Raw genomic sequence first — 25,084 nt, forward strand, 5'->3', positions numbered from 1 at the left:
AGCCTGCAATACACCTTTGTGGAAGGAAAATGACCAGCATCCAAGGCTGTACTAGGAGGACAGTCATCAACGGGTCAATCCTTCCTCTTTCCTCAGCTTTGGTGAGACCACATCTGTGTTCCTGGGTCCAGTTCTGGGCTCCGCAGTACAAGAAAGGCAAGACAATGTAGCGAGTACAGCAAATGGCCAAAAAGGTGATGAAGGGATTGGAACATCTGTCATGCAAGGAGAGGCTGGGGATGCTAGGACTTTTCAGCTGGCATAGAAGAAGACTCGGCAGGGATCTTATCAATGTAGGTAATACGTAATGGGAGGGAGTAAAGAAGATTGAACCGGGGTCTTCTTGGTGGTGCCCAGTGAATAGATAAGAGGCAGTGAGTGTAAATTGATATACAGGAAATCTTGTTTAAATGAAAGAAAACTTTTTTTTTGTAAGGGTTATCAAACACTGGAATGAGTTGCCGAGAGAGGTTGTGGAGTCTCCGTACCTGAAGATATTCAGGACCTGACTGGACACAGTTCTGAAAAATCTGCCCTAGCTTACCCTGCGCTGAGCCTTTGACTTTTATTTGTGGACCATCTGGACACTCATCAGAGTTGTGCTGACAAGTCTTGGGCCATACCATTTCAGAATTCCACAAAGCAGATGTGCTGCCAGGTTTTTGAGGGAGAGAAACCCCAGAAGATAACCCAGTTAGACAACTATCTCACATTTGCTGCTGCAGGTTCAAGCTTTCCAATGCAGATTCTCAGCTAGCAACATTTCAGTTGAATGCTAAGAGAAATGCCCATGACTGGAGCTTCAGTTATCTTCAGTGAAAGATAATTGCAGGGGTAGCCTAAGTCTTGAGGCTGTTAAAAAAATTATTATTATTTTCAACTCTTCAGCTCAAAAGGAGTAGGTTCTTCTGAAGGGGAAAACATGGGATTCCTGTGGAGGGTATTGTAATTTGCAGCACAGAGACAGGGCACCAGCTATTAGTACCTTGGATATGATGACTGAGTCATGGTAAGAAAAGATTCACCCATTGTAAGCTATAGTATAATGTGTACATTAATTTTTGGTGCAATATTAATTTCCTTTCTAATGCAAAAAGATGAAGTCAGCTGTCAGTTAAGATGAATCAGTCAGATGGGATGGCAGAATGACATTTACATGCTGTTTCATGAAGGATTTCATGGAGTTGCGTGGATTCAGCCACTCTAATGTTAAGAACAAACTGGAACAGTACACAAAAATATCTCGGACTTCAAGTGTGTTTTAAGTATATCTGTTAACAAAGCAGAATGGAGGCAGCTCAGTCACTTTTTTCTCTGCCTCCCACAATGTTTGTTCGTACAAACATGGGTTTTCAAACCAAGAGGTGGTACAGCATTTCATGAGGCTTGGGTTTTGATTTACTGAGGTACAGAGGAATCTTCACAGTTAAACCTATCTTCAGGTAAATTCAATTTTAAAAGAGAAACTTGAATCTTGACTAAGGGCTTGATTATTTTGAAAAAGACCTTTTAAAACATACTAATAAATGCTAATGTGAGGCATTAGGTTTTCTTCTGATGAGATGGACACATGCAGCTAAAGAAAAAAGTCTGGCAAAGGGGAGTAAAAACAGTTGGTAGAAATGAAGAAGCTGAAGGGAGAAGTATCTAGAAACACACTTTGGGTTTCTGAGTGAGTTCATACCTCAGTGTAAGGTAGGCAGCTGTAGGTATCTAGTAATGCTTCCCTCGTGTTCTGAGCTTCTGAACATTCATCTGAATGATGAACTAGGATTGTTTCTTTGAGAGGCTCTTCACAGTGGAATGAAGAGTCAGGCTTGAGAGCCAGTTGAATGTTGTTATTAAAATGAGTGTCCACTTTTCAATGTGGAACTAATCTGGAACTTGTATTAGATGCGTGTGTTGACTGAAGTAATTTGATTGTTACTGGAAGATTTATATACTGAAACTGGAGAGGCCACTTTACATTATCCATTCTTTTCCTGTATTTATAATGTTTGGTGTTTGTTTGTTGTTTTTTTTTTTAATGGTTACTGCCTGTGCCTGGAACTGAGAGAAACTGTTATCAAACAGATGCTTGGGAAGCATAGCCATTTGCTTGTGATAACATTGGAGGGAGGCTGAAGTAGAGAATGCTAATATGATACTAGGCAAGTAAACCATTGCCAGTTCTTTGGGAAACCGGTAACAGGGCAAGCTCACTTGGGATTTTGCCTCAAGTTTAACTTGTCTTGTGAGTATCCCATGCAGGAGTGACTTGCAGATGTTACCCACCAGTTATGAAGATATTTCTCCCAACAACCCAGAGTCTCTGACCCTTCTCATTTTGTACTTAGTGCATACAAATGTGCCATTGAACAGGTATTACTGAAGTTCTCAAAGGAACTTTGGTAACCATCGTCCTTTATTCCTTTCTGCAGGATCTTTAAATCATTCACTTAATATATATTAAGACATAAATGTCAGTTCAACTAGAGCAGTCATCTTCCACAATAGGTTTGGTGGGCAGTAGCATGGAAAGAGGTAGATGAGAGCGAAATAAAAATGCTAAAAGGAATGAAGAGGGAGGTTGGGCAAAAAGCCTGAAAAGGGAGCAGAACAGCAGCAGCAGATGTGGAGAGAATTTATTTAGATTTAAAGATATAATTTGAACTCATTTCAATGTTCTATTTAATGAAATAGTGTCATGTCAATATCAGTTTGATTAGAGCTCATTTGAGAGAATTCTTTCTAGATTTCTGGATTTCCTTAAAAGTATGAATATTTAACTCTTGTTTCAAATGTACTGGAAGAGGAACTTTCTAGGGAATTCACTGTTCAAAGAGCTACGGTAGGGAAAGGAAAGTCTCCACGCGCACTGGCAGCTGTCTTGATGTACAAGTGTTTGCTGCTGGCTGAATTGTACTTTCTAGCAGATACCTGCAAGCCTCCTGCATAGTAGGATCAGCATGCTTAGGAGTCCATTAGAAGTCTTGAGAGACCAGACTGGACATTCTGAGTTAAACATTGCTTTCTAAAATTCTCACTTCGAATTCAGCCTGTAGTAGAACACAAAGGGTCTTGTAGTGATAAGAGACTTACAAATGGTAAGCACAGTTCTTTCATAACTGAAAAAGAATTGTGAATAGAAATACTTAATTCATCTTCTTTCCCCTGAAATAAAATTAAAAATGTTTCTGAGTTTAATAATGTACTTTTGCTGAAAAGACTTAACAAAGAGCATGCTGGGTTTTTTCCAAGGCTGATACATTGTTGATCTTCCATGAGTTAAAATGAGCTGTAACTTAAGTGTTTGTGACAGCAGACTTATTTTAGTCATTGCTTTAATCCTTGTTGTCTGAAACTGTACAACAAATGTTTTGTCCTACTTTTAGCTAAGAAGGTAAGGACTGGAAGATATTGATAGGCTAATTACATAAAAATTTTCAAATTGACCTTTTTGACCTTACGTTGTCACTAACTTTCAAGTGAAATTTCAGGGAAATAGCAAGGATTCATTAATGTGAAGTGAAACTAAACATCTGTTTCTTGCAAAAAATACAGATATATGGGAACGTCAGTACATAGTGTAATGTCCAGTGAGATGAAAGTTTCTGAAAGTTATGCTTTTGCTTTCCTTGTGTTGTTGACAGAATTTATGTGTGATTGCATACGATACTCAATGACTAATATTTTAAGTATCATATGGCATGTTGGAAACTGGGGTGATGTACCTATAAAATGGAGAGAGAAAACATGTCTTAAGTGCTTTCAGGAACAGCACTGTTTTCCACGTTTACAACAAAATGCAGAAACTGTCCTAATTGTTTTATTTTAAATAAATGCTATTGAAATTAAAATTACAAGAAGTGAATAGAATGCTCTTCAGGTGCATGTAGGACCCATACTAATAATTTTGGCAGAAATTTTTAAAATTTTTTTACATTTATGCTTGTACTGAGTGTTTACATTTTTTTTTCACATGTGAAGAGAATGACGCTCTTTTGTTTTCATCTGCAAAATCTGGTTATTGTCACTGCTGAATATATCTTCTTGGGAAGTAAAAAGGCTATCAAGACTCGGCTTTCTGTGCTGTAGCTTTTTGAGTAAATGTTTAATAATGGGAAAGTTGATGGTGAAAATCAACAGTAGTTGATGGGAGAATAAAATAGTAGTTTCATGTGTCCTTTGAATTGACTTGAATCATTGTGTCTCCACACCTACCCTCTGGCATCTATCAACCAGAATTGTTGGTGTAAAGTAAGGATTCTGTGGAATAACCAGTGAGGGGAAATACATGTAGGACAAAAGCTACTGCTCCTGTACTTGCAAAGGACCTCTAAAATGTAGGATTTGGCTGTTTCCGTCCTTCCTGTGTCTCCTGTTGTCCTCACTCAAGCTTTTAAAATAAATTTAAAGAGAATCGGGTAGTACAGACATGTTTGTACAGTATAAGAGAGAAAGAAAAGCGTGATGTCTCTGTACCCATATTAAAAAGCATACTTACATTAAAGCCTGAACCTACGGAATTCAGTGGTTCCTTATTAAGGAAATGTAGTGAGTTGATTTAAAATTACTTCCTTCAGGGACAGAGTCTAGTGCTAGTCTTGTCCTCACCCCCAGTTCTGAAAGCGGACTACAGTCTTCATATGTGTTGTGTTTACCCACAGTCTTGTTTACACATATATTTATCAGGAGACTTAATAAAGACTACATTTCTACAAGAAAATCATACCTAGGTATGGACAACAGATCTGTGTGCTGGAGTTTTTTTTTTTTCTGAGTTTTTTCCTAATTTATTATTTGTTTGGGTTTGTTTTTGGTTTTTATTTGTTTTTCTTCAGGTCAGAATTTTTTTAGATGTAGATAGGCCATCCTGAAATCACCTTCTGCCACAAGAGACTTGCTTCCATAGGTTGGTGGCAGCATCAGGTTTTCTCTTTTTTAATCAAGTTTGACTGCAGGCCATCCTTACACTGTAACAGAATTACTAAGTTTCAGTGCCAAGGACTGCTTTGCAGCAGCTTCATAGTCCAAATGCCTGAAGCCATACTGTGTACTTCAGCTGTTAACTTTGCTACTACTGCTTCACAAATCTCATATCCTGTGTGTTTAACTTTGTGTTACCAACTGACTCTCATTAGCTTTGCAGCAAAATTGAGGTCCCCTAATATGGTGTGTGTGTCCTTTGATGTTTCCTCCAGAGATCATCTATTTGATCATTTCCCACTGCGCTTGTACAATATGGCCTGAATAATGAGTGGCTCCAGTGGAAAACACGACTTATTTCAGGATTTGAAACATTTGAATAAGTTTGTCTTAGAAACTTTTTGTAAGAGCAAATGAATGTTTTAACACATTTGTCACTTTTAGAGGTCTTGACATTTTATCAGGTTAGGGATTAATTGCTTTTATTCTGAGTAACTGGTTCATTATGGTCTTGCTGCAGGAAGATAATGTAACTTTCTAGGTGTAAAAAAAGTTTCAACCCCCGTAGCAATTTTTTTTACACTCTACAAGCAAATAAAAAAATATTATCACATCTCTAATTAATCCTCCTTTGTTCATGTATCCTCTTACCTCTTTTCTTGTTTCTTTTTTTTCCCCCTCCTTAGATCCTGGATATGAACATTTCAAGAAAGCAGAAAAGTCCCATGGTAATTGGATCAAACTGTATTTAGAGGGGAATAATTCAGAAATACTCTTAAATCTTGGCAAAAAGGTCCTGAAGCAATATTTGGAGGCCCTGAAGACTCTGAGTTCTTCACTAAGCAAACAAGTGGCACAATATGACATGTATTCGATGATGGTGGGGACTGTGATCATTATGGAGGTACAAAAAATACATCTTTCTGTGAAAATGCTTAGTGCACAAACATAAAAGTTCCTGGATTTTGACTACTTAGTGTATACTTTTACTGGTCTTTTAAAATTACTGAGTGTGAACTCTTGGAGTTGGCTCACTTTCTGCTTGGATGAGGTTAATATTCTTTTTGAAGTATAACTTAGCCTTTAAAATTATTCCAGAGAGCTTTTGACATAAGATACTTATGTTTTGGTGTAACTAGTTACAGTAAATATGCAGATATGCTACAACTTAATTTACTTCCCTATTAGTTAGCCTTCTACTTTTTGAGAAGCCTTACTGCATTAAAAAAAAAGAAGGCCTGGCAAGTAAGTTCCTACTTGTTCCTCTTTGTCTAACAATGAGTGTAGCTGTTCAGAACAGGCAATACCTTGGGGGGGCAATTTTCACAGTTCCAGGAATTGTTCTTTGTACTGATAGATGTACAGCCCTGAAACAAATACTTGCTGTAAGGTGCTGTGTTGCCACTTCATATCTCATACTGTCAGAGTAAAGATAAGATATCCCAGGTCTGGAATTTTAAGTAGTTCTCTGCGATCGATATTTTGGGCAAATCTCAAATGCTGGAAATAGCCTCTGTGGTAATGCTTTGAGAACCCTGCTGAAGGGATACCATGCCTAGACAATGAGCATTTACATACAGAAGCTTGCACCGACCTTTTAGATGTCACAAGGGTCAACTTTTATAAGAATAAGCATTGGATGGAAATACCCTAGGATGGAAATACCTCTCCAAACTTAATTTAGTCCCTGCACATGTGTGGTGCCGTACAAGACTGTGTAACTGCTGTAGCACTGATACTGTTCAAAGCCTGGAATGGGTAACAGTACCTGAGCAGCTATTCAGTGTTTGAGTCTCCTTTGTCCTGGCAGGACTCTATGCCTTGCCTCATATGCACTGTTCTCTGTGTACAGAGTACATCTGAGATGGCTTTCTGGTGGACTCCTCAGTGGGGTTTATCACCCTGCTGACTGCTTCACAAGACTTAGTTCCACAGTGCCCTTGAGAGATGAGATGGAAGGTTCTGTTCCCACTCTACAGATGGCAAATCCAGAGGTGGACAAAGCTCAGCCCAAAGTAGAAGTGCTTGGTTTTTTATTTTTTACTTCATTTACTTTGGACCTGAAGCATTGGATTTTTTTTTTTTCCTGGAACACGGTTGTAGGTGCTTACTTTTTCTACACAACAAATGTCAAGTGCCTCAATGGGCCTTCATCAAAAGAAACATGTAGCTACTAACTGTGAAAATTTTGGTTGACAAGAGCCTGGTCAGCGTGACTGTAAGACTTGGTGCAAAACTGCTGGAGTTTGTTCTTTTCTCCAGTACAGTGCTCAAGAAACTGCTTTGCTTTCCAAAAATCTTTTTGTCTTGATACGAATTTTCCACCCTCATTGAATTAAATAAGGATAGGGAATCTCACAGGTGACTTCACACTACACCATGCTATAAATGCCATTTATCCTGTATTTCAGATGAGGAGAATACCTCTGGGACAGGAATTGATAACAGTGCATTTGCTCAAAAGAGCTACATTAAGATATGATAGGAAAATACTTGAGTTGTAGTTATCTACAAGAGTGCTATCTTTGTTTTAATTTTAAGTGCTGTGTTAAAAGGTAAGACCTGAGCCAGTTTGATACTGTGAAACCTCCTATTTTCATAACCAAGTGAACGGTGTGAAGTAGAATATGAAGAAGAAGGAAGACTACTGCAATGCATAGGATTTTTTTTGTCTACTTTACCTTACTGTATTGTGGGGAAAAAGCTTTAAGCAGAGGTCTTCACAAGTGACAGTGAAAGATTACAGGTTGGCAGTGGTCTGGTACAGTTGTTTCTATCTTGATTTGTTTTAATCTTGCCCTAGCACAAGCTGATTGAGCTCAGTCTAGTCCTAGCTCCATCTGTGCCCCTTGGAAACTATTTTAGCACATGGCTGAATTTTCTCTTTATTTGTAAAGGTTTGTACATGGGTAGCAGAAATTTTTCATTATGTTATTCATCTCCACAGCTACGGTTACCAGAGAGGAAACTTGGAATTCTGCATGATCTGTGTGCAGCTTACAGCAAAGCAAAAGTAAAAGCAATAAATTCAATTAAGATGAGGAGAGGTACAAAAATAAATACTGGGAGAATTGATGAGCTTGAAATGCAGCATATGCTTATGTGGTAGTATTAGAACTTTATCTGGTCTGGGAAGCTATTTAACTCACACATACAGAGACCCTGCTATCTCACACGTTGAGATAAATGGGCTTTGGTACAGCATGTATGATACTTTTAGGTATTTACAGGTGACAAATATTGGGTCAGATTTGTTTGCTTACAAAGTATTTTGATACCAGCAGTTACAAACTCTTACTTCTGCAGTGAGTGAAGATCATGCATGTGATCAGTTACCACAGGTGAGGAGGCACATGGTAATTTATTAAACTCTGTTAACTTGTGTGTCCAAGCTCTTAAGAAATGAAAACACAATCTTTGATTCTCCCATTTATATGGTAATATTTTACTGGGGTCAAAAAATCCAGCATAGTTCTTCACAGGTTTTTTTTTGACGAAGTATACTAGCAGAGTGACATGGGTGACAACAGTATGATTTTTTGTGTGAATTTTCACTGTATGTTTTAGCAAATCCCAATTCTTTAAGTATTAATTCTCTACTTTTTCCTAGGTTCTGCTGCTGCTTTTGCTCAGCGTACCAAAAGCCCTGAGCAGCCAGGCAGAATTTGAAGTGCCCCTCTCCCCTCCATTGTTCTCTCTGCTGTTTTACTTGATGTGTCTGATGCTGTGTGCAGTTCATGTCATTGTATGCACATCGGCAGAAAGCTTATGCTATTTCTGCAGTATGTCCTGGTTAACAGCAGCTGGAGTAATGATGCTGATTTCTGCACTTATGTGTGGTATTTTGTCTGCTATTGCAAAGATCTTTGAGAATTCCAGACTTCCACTGAAGGTGAGAGCATGCGTTAATTACGGTTCAGAATGTTTTGCTTTCAGATAAAGTTTTACAAAACTCTTCTCTGTGTGTACCTAAAGAAATTGTTATTTGCAATGTAATTTGAATAATTTAAAATTGTAATTGAAATGTGGTGTGTTCACTGTGGCATGACACCGATTGCTATAATGAAGATCATAGAAGTGCTTATTTTCACATTACTCTAAGAAACGCTCTAATTAGTGTAAGCTATTTTACTGTTGATTTTATGACATCAGAAACAGTTACACTGTGTACTAATTTTATACTGTTACACAGTGATATTTCACAATTGCCATTAAAACAAGATTTATGATATTTTGCAACAATGTGCACTGGTGATGACCTGTCCTTTCCCAATTACCACAGACATTAATGCTCTAATACTAATATTGGCAAAATACTTTGCCAGTACCCTTTCTTATATTGTATTCTTAATGCTTTTAAAAAATAGTTTTGAAACACTAATAGAGGGGGCAAAAATTAATCTCTCTTGTACTCCTTAAGTTACACTATTTAAGTTTTCTATGTTTAAGAAATGGAGTTTATTACAATCTTTGGATTGCTCAGAAATGTTCTCAGTTGTGTGAGTAAAGCACCTGATGAGTTTTATTTGTGTATTGAACAGAATTCAGGTAATTCCAAGGAAATAGAATTTGAGATGTCTTACTCTTCTTTCACTGTGAAACTTAGTATGCCAAGAACTGTCAGTCACACTATAAAATCAGTGTCTAGCTGTTTTGCTGCCAAAGCTCGTGATGCTAGTGTGTTGGGGTTTTTTAAGGCAAATGAAAGAAGAAAGTAATTTTAATCAATGTGAATGGAGAAATCTGCTGAAAGAAATACCTGGTTGTACAGTTTGTTAATACTGTTGGTACTTAGGCAGTTGTTGGTCTTTAAATGGACTCAGTTCACTTCTGCCACGTCTGAGTTGTTCTACTTATGGCCTTCATTATCTTTCTGTGTTTTATTATAAATGAGGTAGAAATTATTCTTAGCAGAAGTAAAAGAATATGGTCTTGGAATAATAATTAATAATCCAGTGTAGTCTGGAGAAACTTAATGTTTACGCGCAATAATAAAAAACCACAACCATTGAAGACAAGCTCATGTTTCATCTTAATTGTTATCAGTTTTTCTAATACTAGTGAACAGTAAGAACCTAAAAATTATGACTGTCTAGACCTGTGTAAAATCTACAGATGCTCCACTTCAGTAGGGTTGAGAGCAATGACAACGGATTATAGCTTTCTCCTCCAGGTTAATAGTCTCAATGCAATTCAGTCTGTCTGTGACCAGGGATCGATCTTATGTGGCTAGAGAAGAGTTAACTCCTTGTGACACCCATTAATGTAGGAATTACTTCAAAGTAACTTTATATGACCCAGGAAAAATGCTTTCCTACTAGGTCAAAGAGTGGGATCTAGGAAGATGCTGCTATGCCTTGGCTGTTACTAAATTTAGAATAGGCTGTAACCAAGTATTGGTTGACAAGTGAAAGCTCTGACTTTTTAGTTTGGCTGAGTTTTAGGGTTTCATTCCTATCTGTTCTTGGCATGTTTTCATCCTTGTTGGTGAGAGACAGCTGCTGACGTGAACAACTTCCTGCAGATGCCATATATTGCTAATACAGCTGCTCTGTCAATGATCACAGCAGCAATTGTGAAATGTCTCCTGGTATTCAAAACCTGAGTTGGGTGGAAAGCCTTTTCTTATGTAAGGAATTGCTAGCTCCCTGCCAGAGGCAAATAAATTCCTCAAGGAACACATAAAAAGAAGCACCCATATAATCCATGCTGTTCCACTTCTAGAATGAATCTTTCTGAGGAAGTTTAGAGGAGGAAGTGCCATTTCAATACCCATAACGTGTGGCCATTTCTGATGATTCCACCTAGTCAATTATGCCTAGGGAGCATGGACAAGAGTATGTGTGAGAAGTCTTTATCTATCCCTTCCAGTTCAGTTGTCTTGCTGCCCTAGCTCTGCTTTGTCTGTACATCTGCCTTTGAGAACAAACTGAGCAAAAGCAGTCAAACTGGTTAGAAATTATACCCAGGATACTGTATCCAGTTTCATATCTTTGCTGCCAGCACCCCACATTCTCCGTATGAGAAACCACAGCAGTTGGAGCTTTCTGCCTGGTTGATGTTGGGGCTTTAGATTCAATTCCCTGTTTCTTGAAGAAGGATATTTCAGCAGTACCTTGTCTCCTTTTCATCTTTGGTACCAATTATGAGACCTTCTAGAATTCAAGAAGTGGAAAAACCCCTTTTTATTCACAGGTGAAATTTGGTATCACTGGCAATAACACTTCTGTCATTTTAGGACAGGGATCAGTTAGTGTTTCTTGGGCATGAAGATGCTTATTTTCATGTCACCTTTGAAAATATCTCCATTTGGCTGTAATGGAACAGTCATCAATTCAAGCATTTCCTGTTTGAACTAGAAAGGTGTGGGAATGTCTGGAATTGGTACATTCACGTTTTCTGTAGTTTTACCTAGCTAGGACCTTAGAACATACCAGCAGATGATCAGATTATCTACTTCAAGCTGATGATACGTGAATGAGGAGGTTTTGAGCAATGTTTTCCTGAAGGTTTGTATGTTTGTTTTTCCAAGGCAGGGGTAGATAGAAATAAAACATTCTTGATTATCCATTCCAGGTCTATCTGTGGTCATATTCCTATGTGAGACATATCTGAAAGCGTGGGAAGTTGGAGTATGTCTTAGAAGTGTAGGCAATAGTAATTCTGGTTGGGGCAGACATAGCTTTGTATCCAGACCTGTAGAAAAGCATTTTTGTCATCCTGTCTTCAGTCCTATTCTATAGGGGCTGGATTGCTGGATATATATCACTTCTCAACAGTCAGATAGGCTTTGCTGTCTTATTTCAAGCTTCCTTTGGAACTTGAACAGTATTGTGGGTCTGGTTAATAAGTTCCTCCATTTCAGATATGTATAGAAGTAGTGACCTGTACTTGATTTACATTTTTACCAGTCTCAGGGCTGTTGCAAAATGATATGGTGGGATTTTTTGCAGGTGGCTGCTTGTACAAAGGTAGAGCCTGGAGAATGAGAAAGGAGCAGTGGGTAATCTGGTGTTGCTTGCAGTGTGGATGTGACAGATTATTTACTGGTACCTTATAATTTACAAACATCAATATTCCACCTTCCAGCCCCTTTGCCAACGGAATACCTAGATTTTGGGGGAAAAACTGGTTGTCTGTATGTGCTGTTGGTTTGTCTTGGGGGGCCTTCTGTGTGAGTTAGGAGTATTACTGAGGCTAAAGTATCTGTGAATCCAAGTGTCTGTGACGTGTGCATCTCCACAGTGCAAATCTGCATACGGGCTTCACTTCTGAAAGAGCTCGGAAGCCCTGCTCTTCTGATGGCAGGAGTTAGAATCCTGAATCGGGGTCTTGCCAGTTAAAAAAAGCTAAAAAGCCTTTTCTAAGCTCATGCTATACGATAAAATGTAGGTATTTTAAAAGTAATTAAGATAAGCTCTCCTGCTAATGGCTTCACAGCTTTTTTTTTTCTTCAAATTGTTTCCGTTCACATCTAAAGATTTCTCTGAAGTGCTTCTCATTTGTAATGCTTTTTTTTCCACTGTGGCTGAATATAGAAACTGATTACCAAGTTCATGAATTTTCTGAAGACCAGTGCAGGCAGTGTTAGCATCTGCTTCCTGACTGTTATTTATAGAGTCTGATTACTATGTTTCTAACAGCACCAGTCCCTTCTTTTAATGACACTTCAGGATTTAAATAGTTCTGCAGCCCTTTACAAATTCCAGAAAATTGTCAAAAATTTTAGCTTCTTGTTCGTAGCTTCACTGGTAGCCTGGTAGTTGACTTAAGTATGGTATTTACTACTATTAGTTGTATTTTTTCCTATTTCTGATAGACATTGAAGCCAATAGTTTTTTGAAAATAGAGCACCAAAGTTAAAGCCTGTCAAATAACAGCTTTTGAAAGTTTAATTGTGCAGAATTATAGTGGGTTTTTTGTTATGTAAACAAAATGTCACTCTTTCTGCTTACTTTAAAATACCCTGTTCATTTAAAAATAATTTTCTTTTTCCTCCTCTGTGTAGTATTCTTTGCTGAATTGAACAATAAAACATTTTTATGCAATTGTACCTAAACATTTTTTGCATTTTTTGATTTGGAGGGAAAAAAAAGATGTTTAGATGGTGCCTTTACTGGGTAGCTTTCCAAAATGATCACAAACTGCTGTGAAAATGTGTGTGGTCTGTAGTACACTGTCATAGGAAAGTTATCTTTGGGAATCAAGACTGAGTGCTGTGAGCTCAGGTATCAGAAGGGAACAGAAGGATAAGTATTTAAATTTTGGGTGGTGGTGAGCATGAAAAGTAAAATGTTTCTCATCTGAAAAGTGATTGTAAAATTCTTCAGGCATTCACTACGGTTGGTTAACTTTTGTGAAAAAGAGCTCTACTCTCAACTACACAGACGCCACATAACTTGAATTGGACCCAGAAGATAGACTACAGGAGGTTTCATTTTAAAGTGAAGAAAATATAAGTTTCATGGGCAGAGTTGCATATGTTCCATTGTTTATGTACTGGCACTTCTGCAAGTTAGCAAGATATGTTCAAAGATAGGGCAAAGAGGTCAGTTTCTGTATTATGCAATTACTAATGCTGATACATCAGATGTTAAAGCTACCTTGGCTTGGCAGATTATAGGCTTAAATTGAATGCCTGGCATTTACAAATGTATAAACCAAAGATTCTGTATGAAGCTGGTTTGCTAAGATATTGGTGTGAGTCATAGGAGTGTTTTAGTGTCTGGAGTGCCTAGTGAGTTCCTGAGGGTTGGATGTGTTCAGCAGCTAGAAAGACAGAGCTGTGAATATCAGAGTAGGACCTATATTTCTGTGTCTGTAAAACAGATCTAAAAACTAAGTACAATCTAAGTAATCTAAGGTCAGGTTATATTAAAGACTTTAATGATGGCATTCCTAATAGGGCACAGTTCATATATCAGGGATTACCAGTAAATTTAGAAAAACTTGATGAAGCTCTTTTCAGTATTTCTTGGATCATGAAGGCTCAGGAGGTTATAATATGCAGGATAATTTTTCATTTTGCATAGTGATTAACTCTGGTCTGAAATGTGGTTTATCAATAAATGCCATTGGACTTTAACCCTTTGATGTGAGTATAAGAGTAAATTTTTTCTCTTTTCACTGGAGTTGTGAGAGTCAGACAAGCAGGCAAGAAATATGGATTTCTGACACTGGGACGCTTCACCCTAATGCCATCATTTTCATGAGGCTTTTGCATGTTCCCCATTGACAATATGTCACTTCTTCAGTTTTCATATCGGTGCTGACAGCAGCCAGATACAAGAGAGCAATCCATATATAGATTTTATGTTGTGTCTTATAAAGAAGACAAATGAATTGCATTGTAGACTGGTTAATTCTTATTTGTTGAAGATCTTGTATTCCTTGGTCTCTGCAAGCAGATGGTGCTTACATGCATTATTTAGTTAGCTAAGATCTTTAAAGTCAGCATGATGGAATTATTGGAATTTAAACTTTCTATAGCTTAGTCATATACTGTTCTTGTCTCAGCTTTGTGAATTTCATCAGCTTTGGTCTCTGCACAGACTACATTTCTACCTTGTCCTTTTGTTCCAGAATGTAGCTCTTGGTATTTGATTTCCAGAATTGAACACTAAACAAAAAGGAATAGTCTTCAGAGCACCAAAGACATTTCAAATGCCAGTAGATTTAGATTGAGCCTGGGCAGTTTTTCAGATTATGACTGTTCTTGCACTAAACTTCTAGTGGTGTGGTTTTATTTTTTTCCCCTCATTATTGTGTATAACCTCATGAGGAATTTTTGTTGGTTTTGTTTTTTTTGTGGGTTTTTTTAAGTGAAGTGACTTTGGTGTAATATATCTCTTTAACAACACAAGAAATGGATGTGATGTGAATAGGTGATGGTTTAAACTATACTTCCTTCATTCTTTCACATACATCTCTAAAATCTTCATTTTGTAAAAGTTGTTTTGCTCAAAGCAAAATTCCAGATAGTGTTTACTAGCTTCTTGCATCAACTCTGTTTGTTATCTTCTCCATATTTATTGAACAAAATTGTTATTGAATAATTCAGTAATCATGCTTATTGAACAAAAATATATATGCTGCTGTCAGTAAATCTTAAGCATAAGTAAGACTTGCATCTAAGATGCTTAGGGACAATGGTATTGTTTACACCCACTTTAGTCTTACTTGCTCTAAGATTAGTGAGTTTCTATATTCTTCTAACAAATATTTTAAACTGTTCAGGAGTCAGTATGCTGTGCATCTTTGAATGTGGGTACATGCTCTGTGAGATTTATCAGTATGAATATTCAAGACTTTTTAAAAGTTTGTTTATAAGTTCAAATGTAGGAGGATGATGTGGTTGAAGTGTGCAGTTAAAGCAATTAACGTGAAAATAGGTTCAGAGATCTTTGTTCTGAAGTAAAAATGGCATGTAGTAGTTTTGATTTGGCTTTTAAGTTGTTTATCAGGTGTTTGAAGTACGAGTTTGGGAGATACTCTTTGATATTCTTTAATAGAGGAAAAATTAATGAGGAGATAAAATGGTAAAGGATGATTTTTGACAGTGTGTTTCCCAAAATGCTTCAGAAGTATGTCACCCCACTTGTTAAGGTATGTTAGGGAGCCTCTGGTGGCCTGGACGTTTGTCCTGCCTTGCTGCTGGAGCCCAGCTGTGCATTCCCAGATGGAGACCACTCAGACTTTGAGGAGAAGTTAAACAGACCGATGTCCCTCCAGTCAGTGGCATTGTGACCTCTCACACATACGTGCACAGTCTGGGTCCTCCAGTTTCTGATGCAGATCTACAGGCTTGGTGATCTATGGTAGTTTTTCCCCTTGCTGACACCATGACCTCTGCACTCTGATCCCTCTAGCTGCTGGCACCTTGGGGGCACGGTCCCCATGGCCTCTGGTCCCCACTCTGGTCTCTGGTGTGTGGACTCTCATGCGCTGCAGTCACTGGCACAGTAGGGATGTGGGCCCAATGGTGCGCATTCCCACTCAAGTTGCAGGCATTTGTTTTCACTCACTCTGGTCTCAAGTTGCGGGCGTGCGGGCTTGTTCCCATTTATTGTAGTGAGGCCTTGCAGCACCCATAGGTGCTGCAGAGAGTGGAGTTGCACAGAAGGTTAGATAGGAGAGGATTTAATAGGATGGGATAGACCACAGTGATCAGGCACAGGGAAGTGTGCTAACTGGCGCCTGTTTGTATGTGGCTGGCCCCTTTATCCTTCCTCCTCTCGCTTCGCCCCCTGCCTCCAGCCTGTTCCTCACCACCCTCTCTCCTGCACCTTTGACGCTGTCCTGAAGCATTGCCTAGTGAGTTTGCATAGATTCACAGGCGCCCTCAGATACCCGTAATACTCATGTTCTGTCACTTCCTTCTTATCTGTTACAAAGTCCAGGCTGATGCTCTTCAGAGCTATGCCTGTGGTTTCTTAATGGCCTGTCAATTAATGGATGAAGAGTTTTGGTCATCTTTATGACCTCCCGTAGTGCTTACTTATCAGGTTTGTGTCTCTGTGTGGTCTTTTTATGGCTTTCCCTGTTAGTTTGTATTCCCTGTGAGCTGAAAAGGTCCTTTACCTGATAACGTCAATGAACCAGATGCTTTCACCTTCCACATGTCCTTGCACTCTCTTTTTAGACATATCATCAAGGGCAGTGATGATGAGGCAAGCCCAAGTAGCTGCTGCGAACAGGAAATTGAACTAATAGAAGCATTAGACAAAGAATATTATGGTTTTAGATAGGCACAGCTTATGAAGTAAATAATAGATCGATAAGGTTTAAAGTAGATTTTATGATGAAAGACACACAGTTGAAGCTAAGCAAGGTTAACGGGTGCCACCACAGAATCATAGAATGGTTTAGGTTGGAAGGGACCTTTAGAGGTCATCTAGTCCAACCCTCCTGCAGTGAGCAGGGACATCTTCAACTAGATCAGGTTGCTCAAGGCCCCATCCAACCTGAGCTGGAATGTTTCCAGGGATGGGGAACCTCCCACCTCTCTGGGCAATCTGTTCCAGGGTTTCACCACCCTCATGGCAAAAAATTTCTTTCTTATATCCAGCCTAAATCTACCCTCCTTTAGTTTAAAATCATTACCCTTGTCCTGTCACAATAGGCCTTGCAAAAAAACCTGTCCTCATCTTTCCTATAGCTCCCCTTCAAGTACTGAAAGGCTGCAGTGAGGTCTCCTGCAGCCTTCTCTTCTCCAGGCTGAACAACCCCAACTCTCTCAGCCTGTCCTCATAGGAGAGGTGCTCCAGCCCTCTGATTATTTTCATGGCCCTCCTCGGGACCCGCTCCAACAGCTCCATGTCCTTCTTGTGCTGAGGGCTCCAGAGCTGGATGCAGCACTGCAGGTGGGGTCTCACCAGAGTGGAGTAGAGGGACAGAATCACCTCCCGCAACCTGCTGGCCACACTTCTTTTGATGCAGCCCAGGATATGGTTGGCCTTCTGGCTGCACACACACATTGTTGGCTCATGACCAGCGTTTTGTTCACCAGTGACCCTAATTCCTTCTCTGCAGGGCTGCCCTCAATCTCTTCATCACCCTTCAGACAGTCTGCAAGTAACTTTTGTTAATTTGAGTAGTGAAGGCTGTTGCTATACTTGAGTTGAGGGTAGCACAGGTTTAAACTATTGGAAAGTTACCTATTATCTGTATCTCTTATTTCTGCAAGATTTCTATTTTTACTTCTATGAATGTGCAATGGGGAAAGAGCTTGTTTCAAACCTTCTGTCACAGGGTGGTAGGGAATCTACTGTTGTGTTGATTATTCATAAAGAAGTTTTTTCCCTTAAACAGAATGTCATTTTAAACAAGTGTGATTATGTTGCAATGCTAGCTAAATAGGCTACGCTAAAATGATTCTTTTAGAAATTTTTGGGATTTGTCAAGACAGAAATAACATCTCACGGTTAATTTTGTTTTCTTAGAGGAAATTGCAGTAAGCACACTATGAATGCTTTAACAAGTGAAATTTTTATACACTTTCACCAGTGCTGTATTTTGTTTTGTTTGCAGAATCCTGTTGTGTCCAGTTCCAGCAGGTCAGAAATAGATGTGCTGATTCTGGCTGGAACAATTGGCCATGTTTTGAGTTTGGGGGCAAGCAGTTTTATAGAAGAGGAACATCAAACCTGGTATTTTCTTATCAATACGCTTTGTTTGGTGCTGTGTCAGGAACTGTGTAGAAATAATTTTCTTCTGAAAGAATGTGACCCTCAGTGTGGCACCACTGTGAAACAAAATGTTGATAGTATTGGGGAAGCCTCTGAATGCAAGAATATAGACATTCCAGCAGCAGGAAGTTCAAAATTGGGCAAGGCCTCCTCTTCAGCTGACTTCATAAAAGGATCAGATAAGTGGATAAGCTTAGCAAGTCCCTGGATCATCCTTATTTGCTGCCGGCTACTTCGATCCTTGAATCAGACAGGCGTCCAGTGGGCTCATCGGCCAGACTTTGGACATTGGCTGACAAGGTGGGTATCTGATTTATTGTCATACTTCCGGTCTTATTTAAAAATTAATATATGTTTGGTAAAATATGTATACATTTCTATACAGTTGCTGTTTAGAAAGTGCTGTAAACATGCAAAGCAGGTAAACAGTAAAACAACATAAGGAATTTTTTACTGCTGTTTGACACAGGAGTAATTCCTTGTGTACTATCAGTAGTTTATAATCTTTGCCCTGCACCATGACTTATCTAATTAATGCCAATTATACATGATAAGTTTATCAGAGGCAAAAAGTAAATATTTTCCATGTGAAAGTCAACAGTGTCTGGTTTGGGAAATTAAAAATTACTTAATAGAATTAAACCCTTGAAATTAAGGCAGAAGGTTCTGCTCAATTCCAAACTCTATGAAGTTGCAGGAGGAGATGCTGCACATAGAATTCTTCCTTGTCTATCACAGACATATGGTGTGGGTAGAAAACTGAAGGAATTTTTCAAGTGTAGTATGATAAACAAGAAAGGGAATTTTTTGCAACTTGCAGTACACCAGAGGAGGGCTTCTACTTCTGCTACCTTTTAGTATTGTAAGAACTACATCCATTATTCAGTCATAAAAAGTACTTGATATTTGAACTGTCTTCTGTACTTCAGCTGGTGGACAGAGAAGCAATACCCTGTGACTGACCAGTCAAGGTTTTGCAGACAGCAGACGGGGAGGCTGTGCTGTGTAAGATAGAGTTTTCTTGCCAGTATCTTACAACACGTGGATGAAACGTCATTCATCATTCGTTAATAGCGACTTGAGCAAATGAACAAATATGAGACTTGTTACTTACTGGTAGCCTCACAGATAAAATGCTAATTGCTGTGACAGGCATGAGTGCTGAGATACATGAGTTATGAAGGAATTTATCACATTATAGCAGTTATTGTATACTAAAGCTTTTGCCGTGCATTTGCCCTCTTGAGATGAGGTGAGGGACTGAGGAAGGAATGTCATATTCCCAACGTTAAGTCCACATAATAGAGAACTCTTTCGTTATGAGCTAAGCCAGCGTGTGAGCAGGATCAGGTGTGATTTGGTGTGACTGGGAGGATTTTTAGAATTAATCCCGAGCATCTTCCAAACATTTATTTGCCCGATAACTTCCTGAGCCAGATGTCTTCTTCAGACTATCAGCCCTTTTCTTTGGAATCTACTACTGCCACAATGCTGTGAAACAAGGATATTCTTTCAGCTTTAAAATTGAGTTTGTTTCAGAGGGTGCTTTTGCTAAGCGTGCTTCCACCTCTGATTTTGTGGTGCTAGTTATGCATATAGAGCAGCAAAACCTGTTCTAGCCTTGGGCTGTGGGGACTCAGGGAGATGGCATGGGTAGAATGTAGTCTGCAGCTAAAGTAGGTGCTTCTAGGGCTTCCTGATTTATAACAAAAGCTGGGAAGTCCTCTATGTCCAGCTCTAACACTATTGCCTGTCAGGAGCTTTCAAGCAACCCACTCAGGTAAGCCAAGATTGTTTACACCTGTTCTGGCTTAGTCTTTTTATTTTTTTTGGGGGGTGGGTGGGTGCAGGATGGGGAGGGAGGGTGTAGAAGAGAGGAAGGAGGCTATTTCTGTGTTTCATTTTTTTTCTCCTGTGAATTGGAATTGGTGTGTTTTGCAGAATTCCTGTCCATCTTTGAAAACAACAGAGTCACAGGGTAGTTAAGGTTGGAGGGGGCCTCTGGAAGTTATTTGCTTCAATCCCCCTACTCAGAGCAGAGTGATATGGGCAGATTGCTCAGATCCTTGCCCAGTTGGGTCTTGATATCTCCAAGCATGGAGACTGCATGACTATTCTGGACAACTTATTTTCTACACTCCCCCCCCACCCCCCCACCCCCAAATTTCCTTCTAATTAAACAGAATTTAATTTATTAATTTTTTGTCCATTGTCTCTTGTTCTTTGCTGGGCACCACTGAAAAGAATATGGCTTTATCTTTTTTAACACCATCCACCTCCAATCAGGCTGGTAAGATCCATACTGAGCCTTCTTGTCTAAAGGCTAAACAGTACCAGTGCTTTGGGCTTCTCCTTGTATGACAGCTGCTCCAGTCCCATCATCGTTTTCCTAGTCCTTCACTGCACTTGCTCCAGTATGTCCATATGTTTCTCTGTATTCGGTCCCAGCTGGTCCCAAGGCTGAGCACAGAGAAAGAAGCACCTTCCTCAGCCTGCCAGTAATGTTTTTCGTAATGCTGTTGGTCATCTTTGCTGCAAGGGCACATTGCTGGCTGATGATCAACTCAATGTCCACCAGGATGCTCAGAGCCATCTCTGAAAAGATAATCAGCCCCCACTCTGTCCTGATGTGTGTGGAGCTATTTGTTCCAAGGTGCAGCACTTGCCTCTTCCCCTTGTTGAACTTCATAAGGTTCATTTTGGGCCATTTCTCCAGCCTGTTGAGGTGCCTCTGAGTGGCAGAAGACCCATCTGTATCAACCACTCCTCCCAGTTCTGTATTCTGTGCAGACTTGCTGAGGGAGCACTCTGTCCCATCATTCATTAATGAAGATGTCAAACAGTATTGGCCTCAGTACCAAGCCTTGGGGTTGATTGTTAGTGACTGGCTTCCAGGTGGACATTGTGCTGCAGGCTGCAACTCTGTGAGCATGGCAGTTAAGCCAGTTTTCAGTCCCCCTCAGCTGTCTGCTTTGCTAGCCTGGACTGCATCAGTTTGCCTGTGAGGATGTTATGGGAAATGGTGTTAAAAACATTGTTAAATTCTAGATAAGCTACACTGCCTGCTCTCTGCCCTTCCACCAAGCTAGTCATCTCATCACAGAAGTCTGTCAGGTTGATCAACTGTTACTTCCCCTCCACAAAGCGATCACAACCTATTATTAAAGGTTTCTGCCTCCCCCTTCAGTAAGGCTCAAGTACAGCAGCTAGATATCAAAACCAAAACTTCAGAATTTTACAGGTGAATTGCTCCCTGTGCTTCCCCACCAAATTATAGCCTCATGTTGGATATATTTGCTTGGGTCTTGAAGCAAGTAGAAGAGAAAAGGTCCTACACATATAGTCTTAGTCTATGACTGCTTTTTTGGCTATAATGGTATGTTAAAGGAGCTCTTGCCTTACAAGGTAAGGTACCTGCTGCCTTTCTCCTCCCCTCACCAGCCTTGTATTTTACCAGCACAGCTGTTCATTTGTCAGTATGGTAAACTAATTCATTGAATAGATGTGGCTGGAAAAATAACCCAAGATCAGGGAGAGAAGCTCTTGACTTTCTGATGGATCACTTCCCAATCTGATTTACCTTACCATCCAGCTTCACAGGTAAATGGTCTGGCTTAGTAACAGGAATGCAGGAAGAGAAGAGTGTGCAAGCCAGCACTGCTGCTGTTGAAATTCCTGGAGGAACAAAACATGGAAGTATCTCTTGTCTTTTGAAGTGCTGTGGACATAAACAGTTTTTGTTTTCTGCCATTGTCAAGCGTTCCTTACAAAAACTCACTTGCCTTTCAAATCTCATTGAGAAAGAAGTAGCGATCCACAAACTTCTACTTTTGGGGGCTTTAAAAAGATTGTGGAACAGTCCAGAGTGCTATGCCATGGCAAGCGGAGTTCTGCTTTCTTCCTTCATTGATGTAACTACTTCCTGCTGTGTTTAGGGAGCCAGGTGAAAGAGCAGAACCCTGGCAGCTCTGGCACACATTGGCTTGGGCTGCTGTGGAGCTACATTCTGACTTAAATCAATGGAGTAGTTTTTAGCATAATAGGAGAATAGAGTATGTCTACCATGCTAACATATACTTAGAATCATAGAACGTCCTGAGCTGGAAGGGACCCACAAGGATCAAGTCCAACTCCTGTCACTGCACAGGACAACCCTAAAATTCATACCATATCTCTGAGGGCATTGTCCAAGTACTTCTTCAATATTGTCAGGCTTGGTCCCTTGACTACCTCCCTGGGGAGCCTGTTCCAGTGTTCCACCACCCTCTGGGTGAAGAACCTTTTCTTAATATCCAACTTCCCCTGGCACATCTTCCAGCCATTCCCTTGGGTCCTACTGTTGGTCACCCAAGAGGAGAGATCAGCACCTGCCCCCCCTCATCCCTTGTGAGGAAGCTGTAGACCGTGATGAGGTCTCCGCTCAGTCTCCTCTTCTCCAGGCTGAACAAACAAGTGAATTTAGCTGTTTCTCATATGGTTTCCCCTCTAAATCTTCCACCAACTTCGTGGCCCTTCTCTGGACAGTCTCTAGTAGGTTTATATCCTTAATGTACTGTGGTGCCCAAACCTGCACACAGCACTTAAGGTGAGGCTGCACCAGCGCAAAGTAGAGTGGGACAATCACCTCCCTCGACTTGGTTGGCCCTCTTGGTTGCCAGGGCACACTGTTGTGCAAGGAAGCAACTTCAGTTGCCAAATAGAAGCATTTGAAGTGCGCAGTTTTTGGACTTGAGAGATGGGATATAGGTGAGTTCTTGGTTCACTGAACAAGCTTTGGAAAGATGAGTCGATGCAACTCAGTCTTTGCACATCCTGTGGTTTGTAGAATATCTGTGAATTCCTATTTGGCAAGCATGCTTTCATTTTCTTTGGTTGGAGACTTTAACATCTTTGCCTCTCCTTCACAAGAGAACAGGGTGTTAGAGATGTCTGTTTCCCTAGTGTTTTGATCAGGATTGAGACGATGTGTTAGGTCCTTATAGCATAAATTAAAAGTTGGTAATAAGCTGAGTGGCATAAAGCACTTATTCCTCTTCCCAAAATGCATTGCTGGTCGGTAAGGTTGATTATTACTCTATTTTTAGTATGTGTTTAATTTGCATAGTTATGTCTTAATGGCACATATTTTAGTAATAAGAAATTAGAACCTTACTTAGATCGTGTGTACCCTTGTTAGTTTGAGTTAAAGCTGCTCAGGCTTTTTGTAGCCAACCTTCTATTTTGTCTCTAAGATAAACTAACGGACAAACTACCGTTTTCTTCCGCCTGCCACCCCGAACTGACCTTTTGGACATCTGTGTTCATGCTCAGACTAATATTTTGCTTATCCAGACAGTGCTTAAGGGGTTCAGCATTTGAGGCAAAGAGACTATTGTGCAGGTTTGTGCATGGAGAAACGTAAGCAGCAAACCACAGAAAATCAGTCTACCTGTATTGTGTTGAATTTGTTTATTAGGGATGCAGCCAACATTGTTGAAATTAGGAAAATGTTCTTCGTTATTTGCAGAAAGACTTTGTGAAACCTGCTACCAAAAAAAAATACTTCGGTGGGAAAAAAGCCAAAAGAAAATCAGACAACAAATGAAGCAGAAGAGAATGTGCAATCCCTAAATTTGCCTGGAAGTCAGGTTTTCTTTTTAATTAGTTGCTATTCAGTTAGCTTCATTTGGCTGTTAATCTTGGTCAGAGCTTGGGAAGTGTCAGAGCTGCTACATGACACATTGTGGAAGGGGTGAAGCTGTCAATGACAGCATCAGCTTGAGGAGAAGTGATGAGAAGCAACAGCATGAGAAGATGGTAAAAAATCTTTTAATAATGTACTTAACCATCCCCAAATGCCCTTCCCCCCAAGCTAGCATACCGCATGTCTCCTGTGTATTTTATTGTACTTAGTAGAATGAAAGTAAACAATCAAAAAAGGCTTTATCCACACAAAATATGAATTGTGTCCGTTTATAATTCTTTCACTCTTCCTGGATTTGCAGTAGCGAGGCGAGGTCAAAGCAGCGATCAGGTGAGGTCAAAGCAGTGGAAGGAAATATATTCAGTCTTCATTCTGATACCAGAAATATGGAAGTGTAGACCACAAGCTGTTGAGAGCATACAGCTAAAGCTCTCTTTTCCTTCCTTCCTACTCAGGGTCTCTCTCAGGAAACTATTGGTTCTTCACTTTCGATTTTGTGGTTTGGGCAAACCCCACTACATTTCAGCTGAGATCAGAGTAGTACATTCATGCTTGTATTTCTGAGTAGAATATATAAAAAATTTAGAACTTTGCTAAATGGCTGGACTCTGAGCAACTACAATCCCCTTTCAAAATACATGCTAATTTAATATGCACTTAGCTGCCTGACTGGAGGAACCTTGGCTGGAAAAACTTGAAACTGTAGGTGATTTATGCTGACCTGACTTCACTTGCTTTTATTGTTTCTTCAGCAAACTCTATGAAACACTGGAGTAGGTTTTTTTTCAACAGATTTACATGGTTCAAAAAAATTCAAACCAGAAATCACAGAGGACTGTTATTGAAAACTGGGACACAAGCTGGATATAAATCCTTGTGCTAGCAGTCAAGAATGCACCATTGATGACTGATCTGCACGTGACTTTGAACATACCCTTGCCATCCACTAGGATTTCCCTGATAATTTTTTTTCTTTTTGGGTAGGTTAGAGGATGATTTCAGATGTTCACCATGGGAAACAGCAGCTGTTAGTGAGTGTCTTACTTTGTATAGCACTAGCAATTACTTCTTAGAGGTAGGAATGTTTTTTTTAATTTCTTGTGCTGCTGTGTTAGATTTGCCTGCAAGTGTCTCTTAACAGGAGTGCATTGACTTTTTAAGCTAGAGACAAAGGTGATGGTGACATGCTGTTATTTATCCCTGGTTTCTTTTATCTCACTTTCATACAATGAGCAACCAAGGAGAACTTGGCCTGAAAGCTTTCAAAATTTTCCACACAGGTTCATTTGAAATATGCAGTGGCTAC

The 25,084-nt window shown here is 39.7% G+C and overlaps 1 protein-coding gene across 12 annotated transcripts in view; it reads left to right on the forward strand.

Moving 5' to 3' along the window:
- The window catches only part of PIGG (phosphatidylinositol glycan anchor biosynthesis class G (EMM blood group)), an 86,092-nt gene that overhangs the window by 14,511 nt on the left and 46,497 nt on the right, over window positions 1–25,084 (forward strand). For 5 of the 12 annotated variants that reach the window (XM_064439273.1, XM_064439277.1, XM_064439278.1 and 2 more), the window contains 4 exons: window positions 5,595–5,812; window positions 7,856–7,921; window positions 8,519–8,800; window positions 17,938–18,395. In XM_064439273.1, the coding sequence (XP_064295343.1) occupies window positions 5,595–5,812; window positions 7,856–7,921; window positions 8,519–8,800; window positions 17,938–18,395 (1,024 nt within the window). Of the gene's footprint in view, window positions 1–5,594; window positions 5,813–7,319; window positions 7,811–7,855; window positions 7,922–8,518; window positions 8,801–17,937; window positions 18,396–25,084 lie in introns of those variants that run through there. The other 7 variants (XM_064439283.1, XM_064439274.1, XM_064439282.1 and 4 more) reach the window with 7 other exon arrangements.

The sequence above is a fragment of the Phalacrocorax carbo genome, chromosome Z (genome assembly GCF_963921805.1).
Source record: "Phalacrocorax carbo chromosome Z, bPhaCar2.1, whole genome shotgun sequence".
NCBI classification, from domain to species: Eukaryota; Metazoa; Chordata; class Aves; order Suliformes; family Phalacrocoracidae; genus Phalacrocorax; species Phalacrocorax carbo.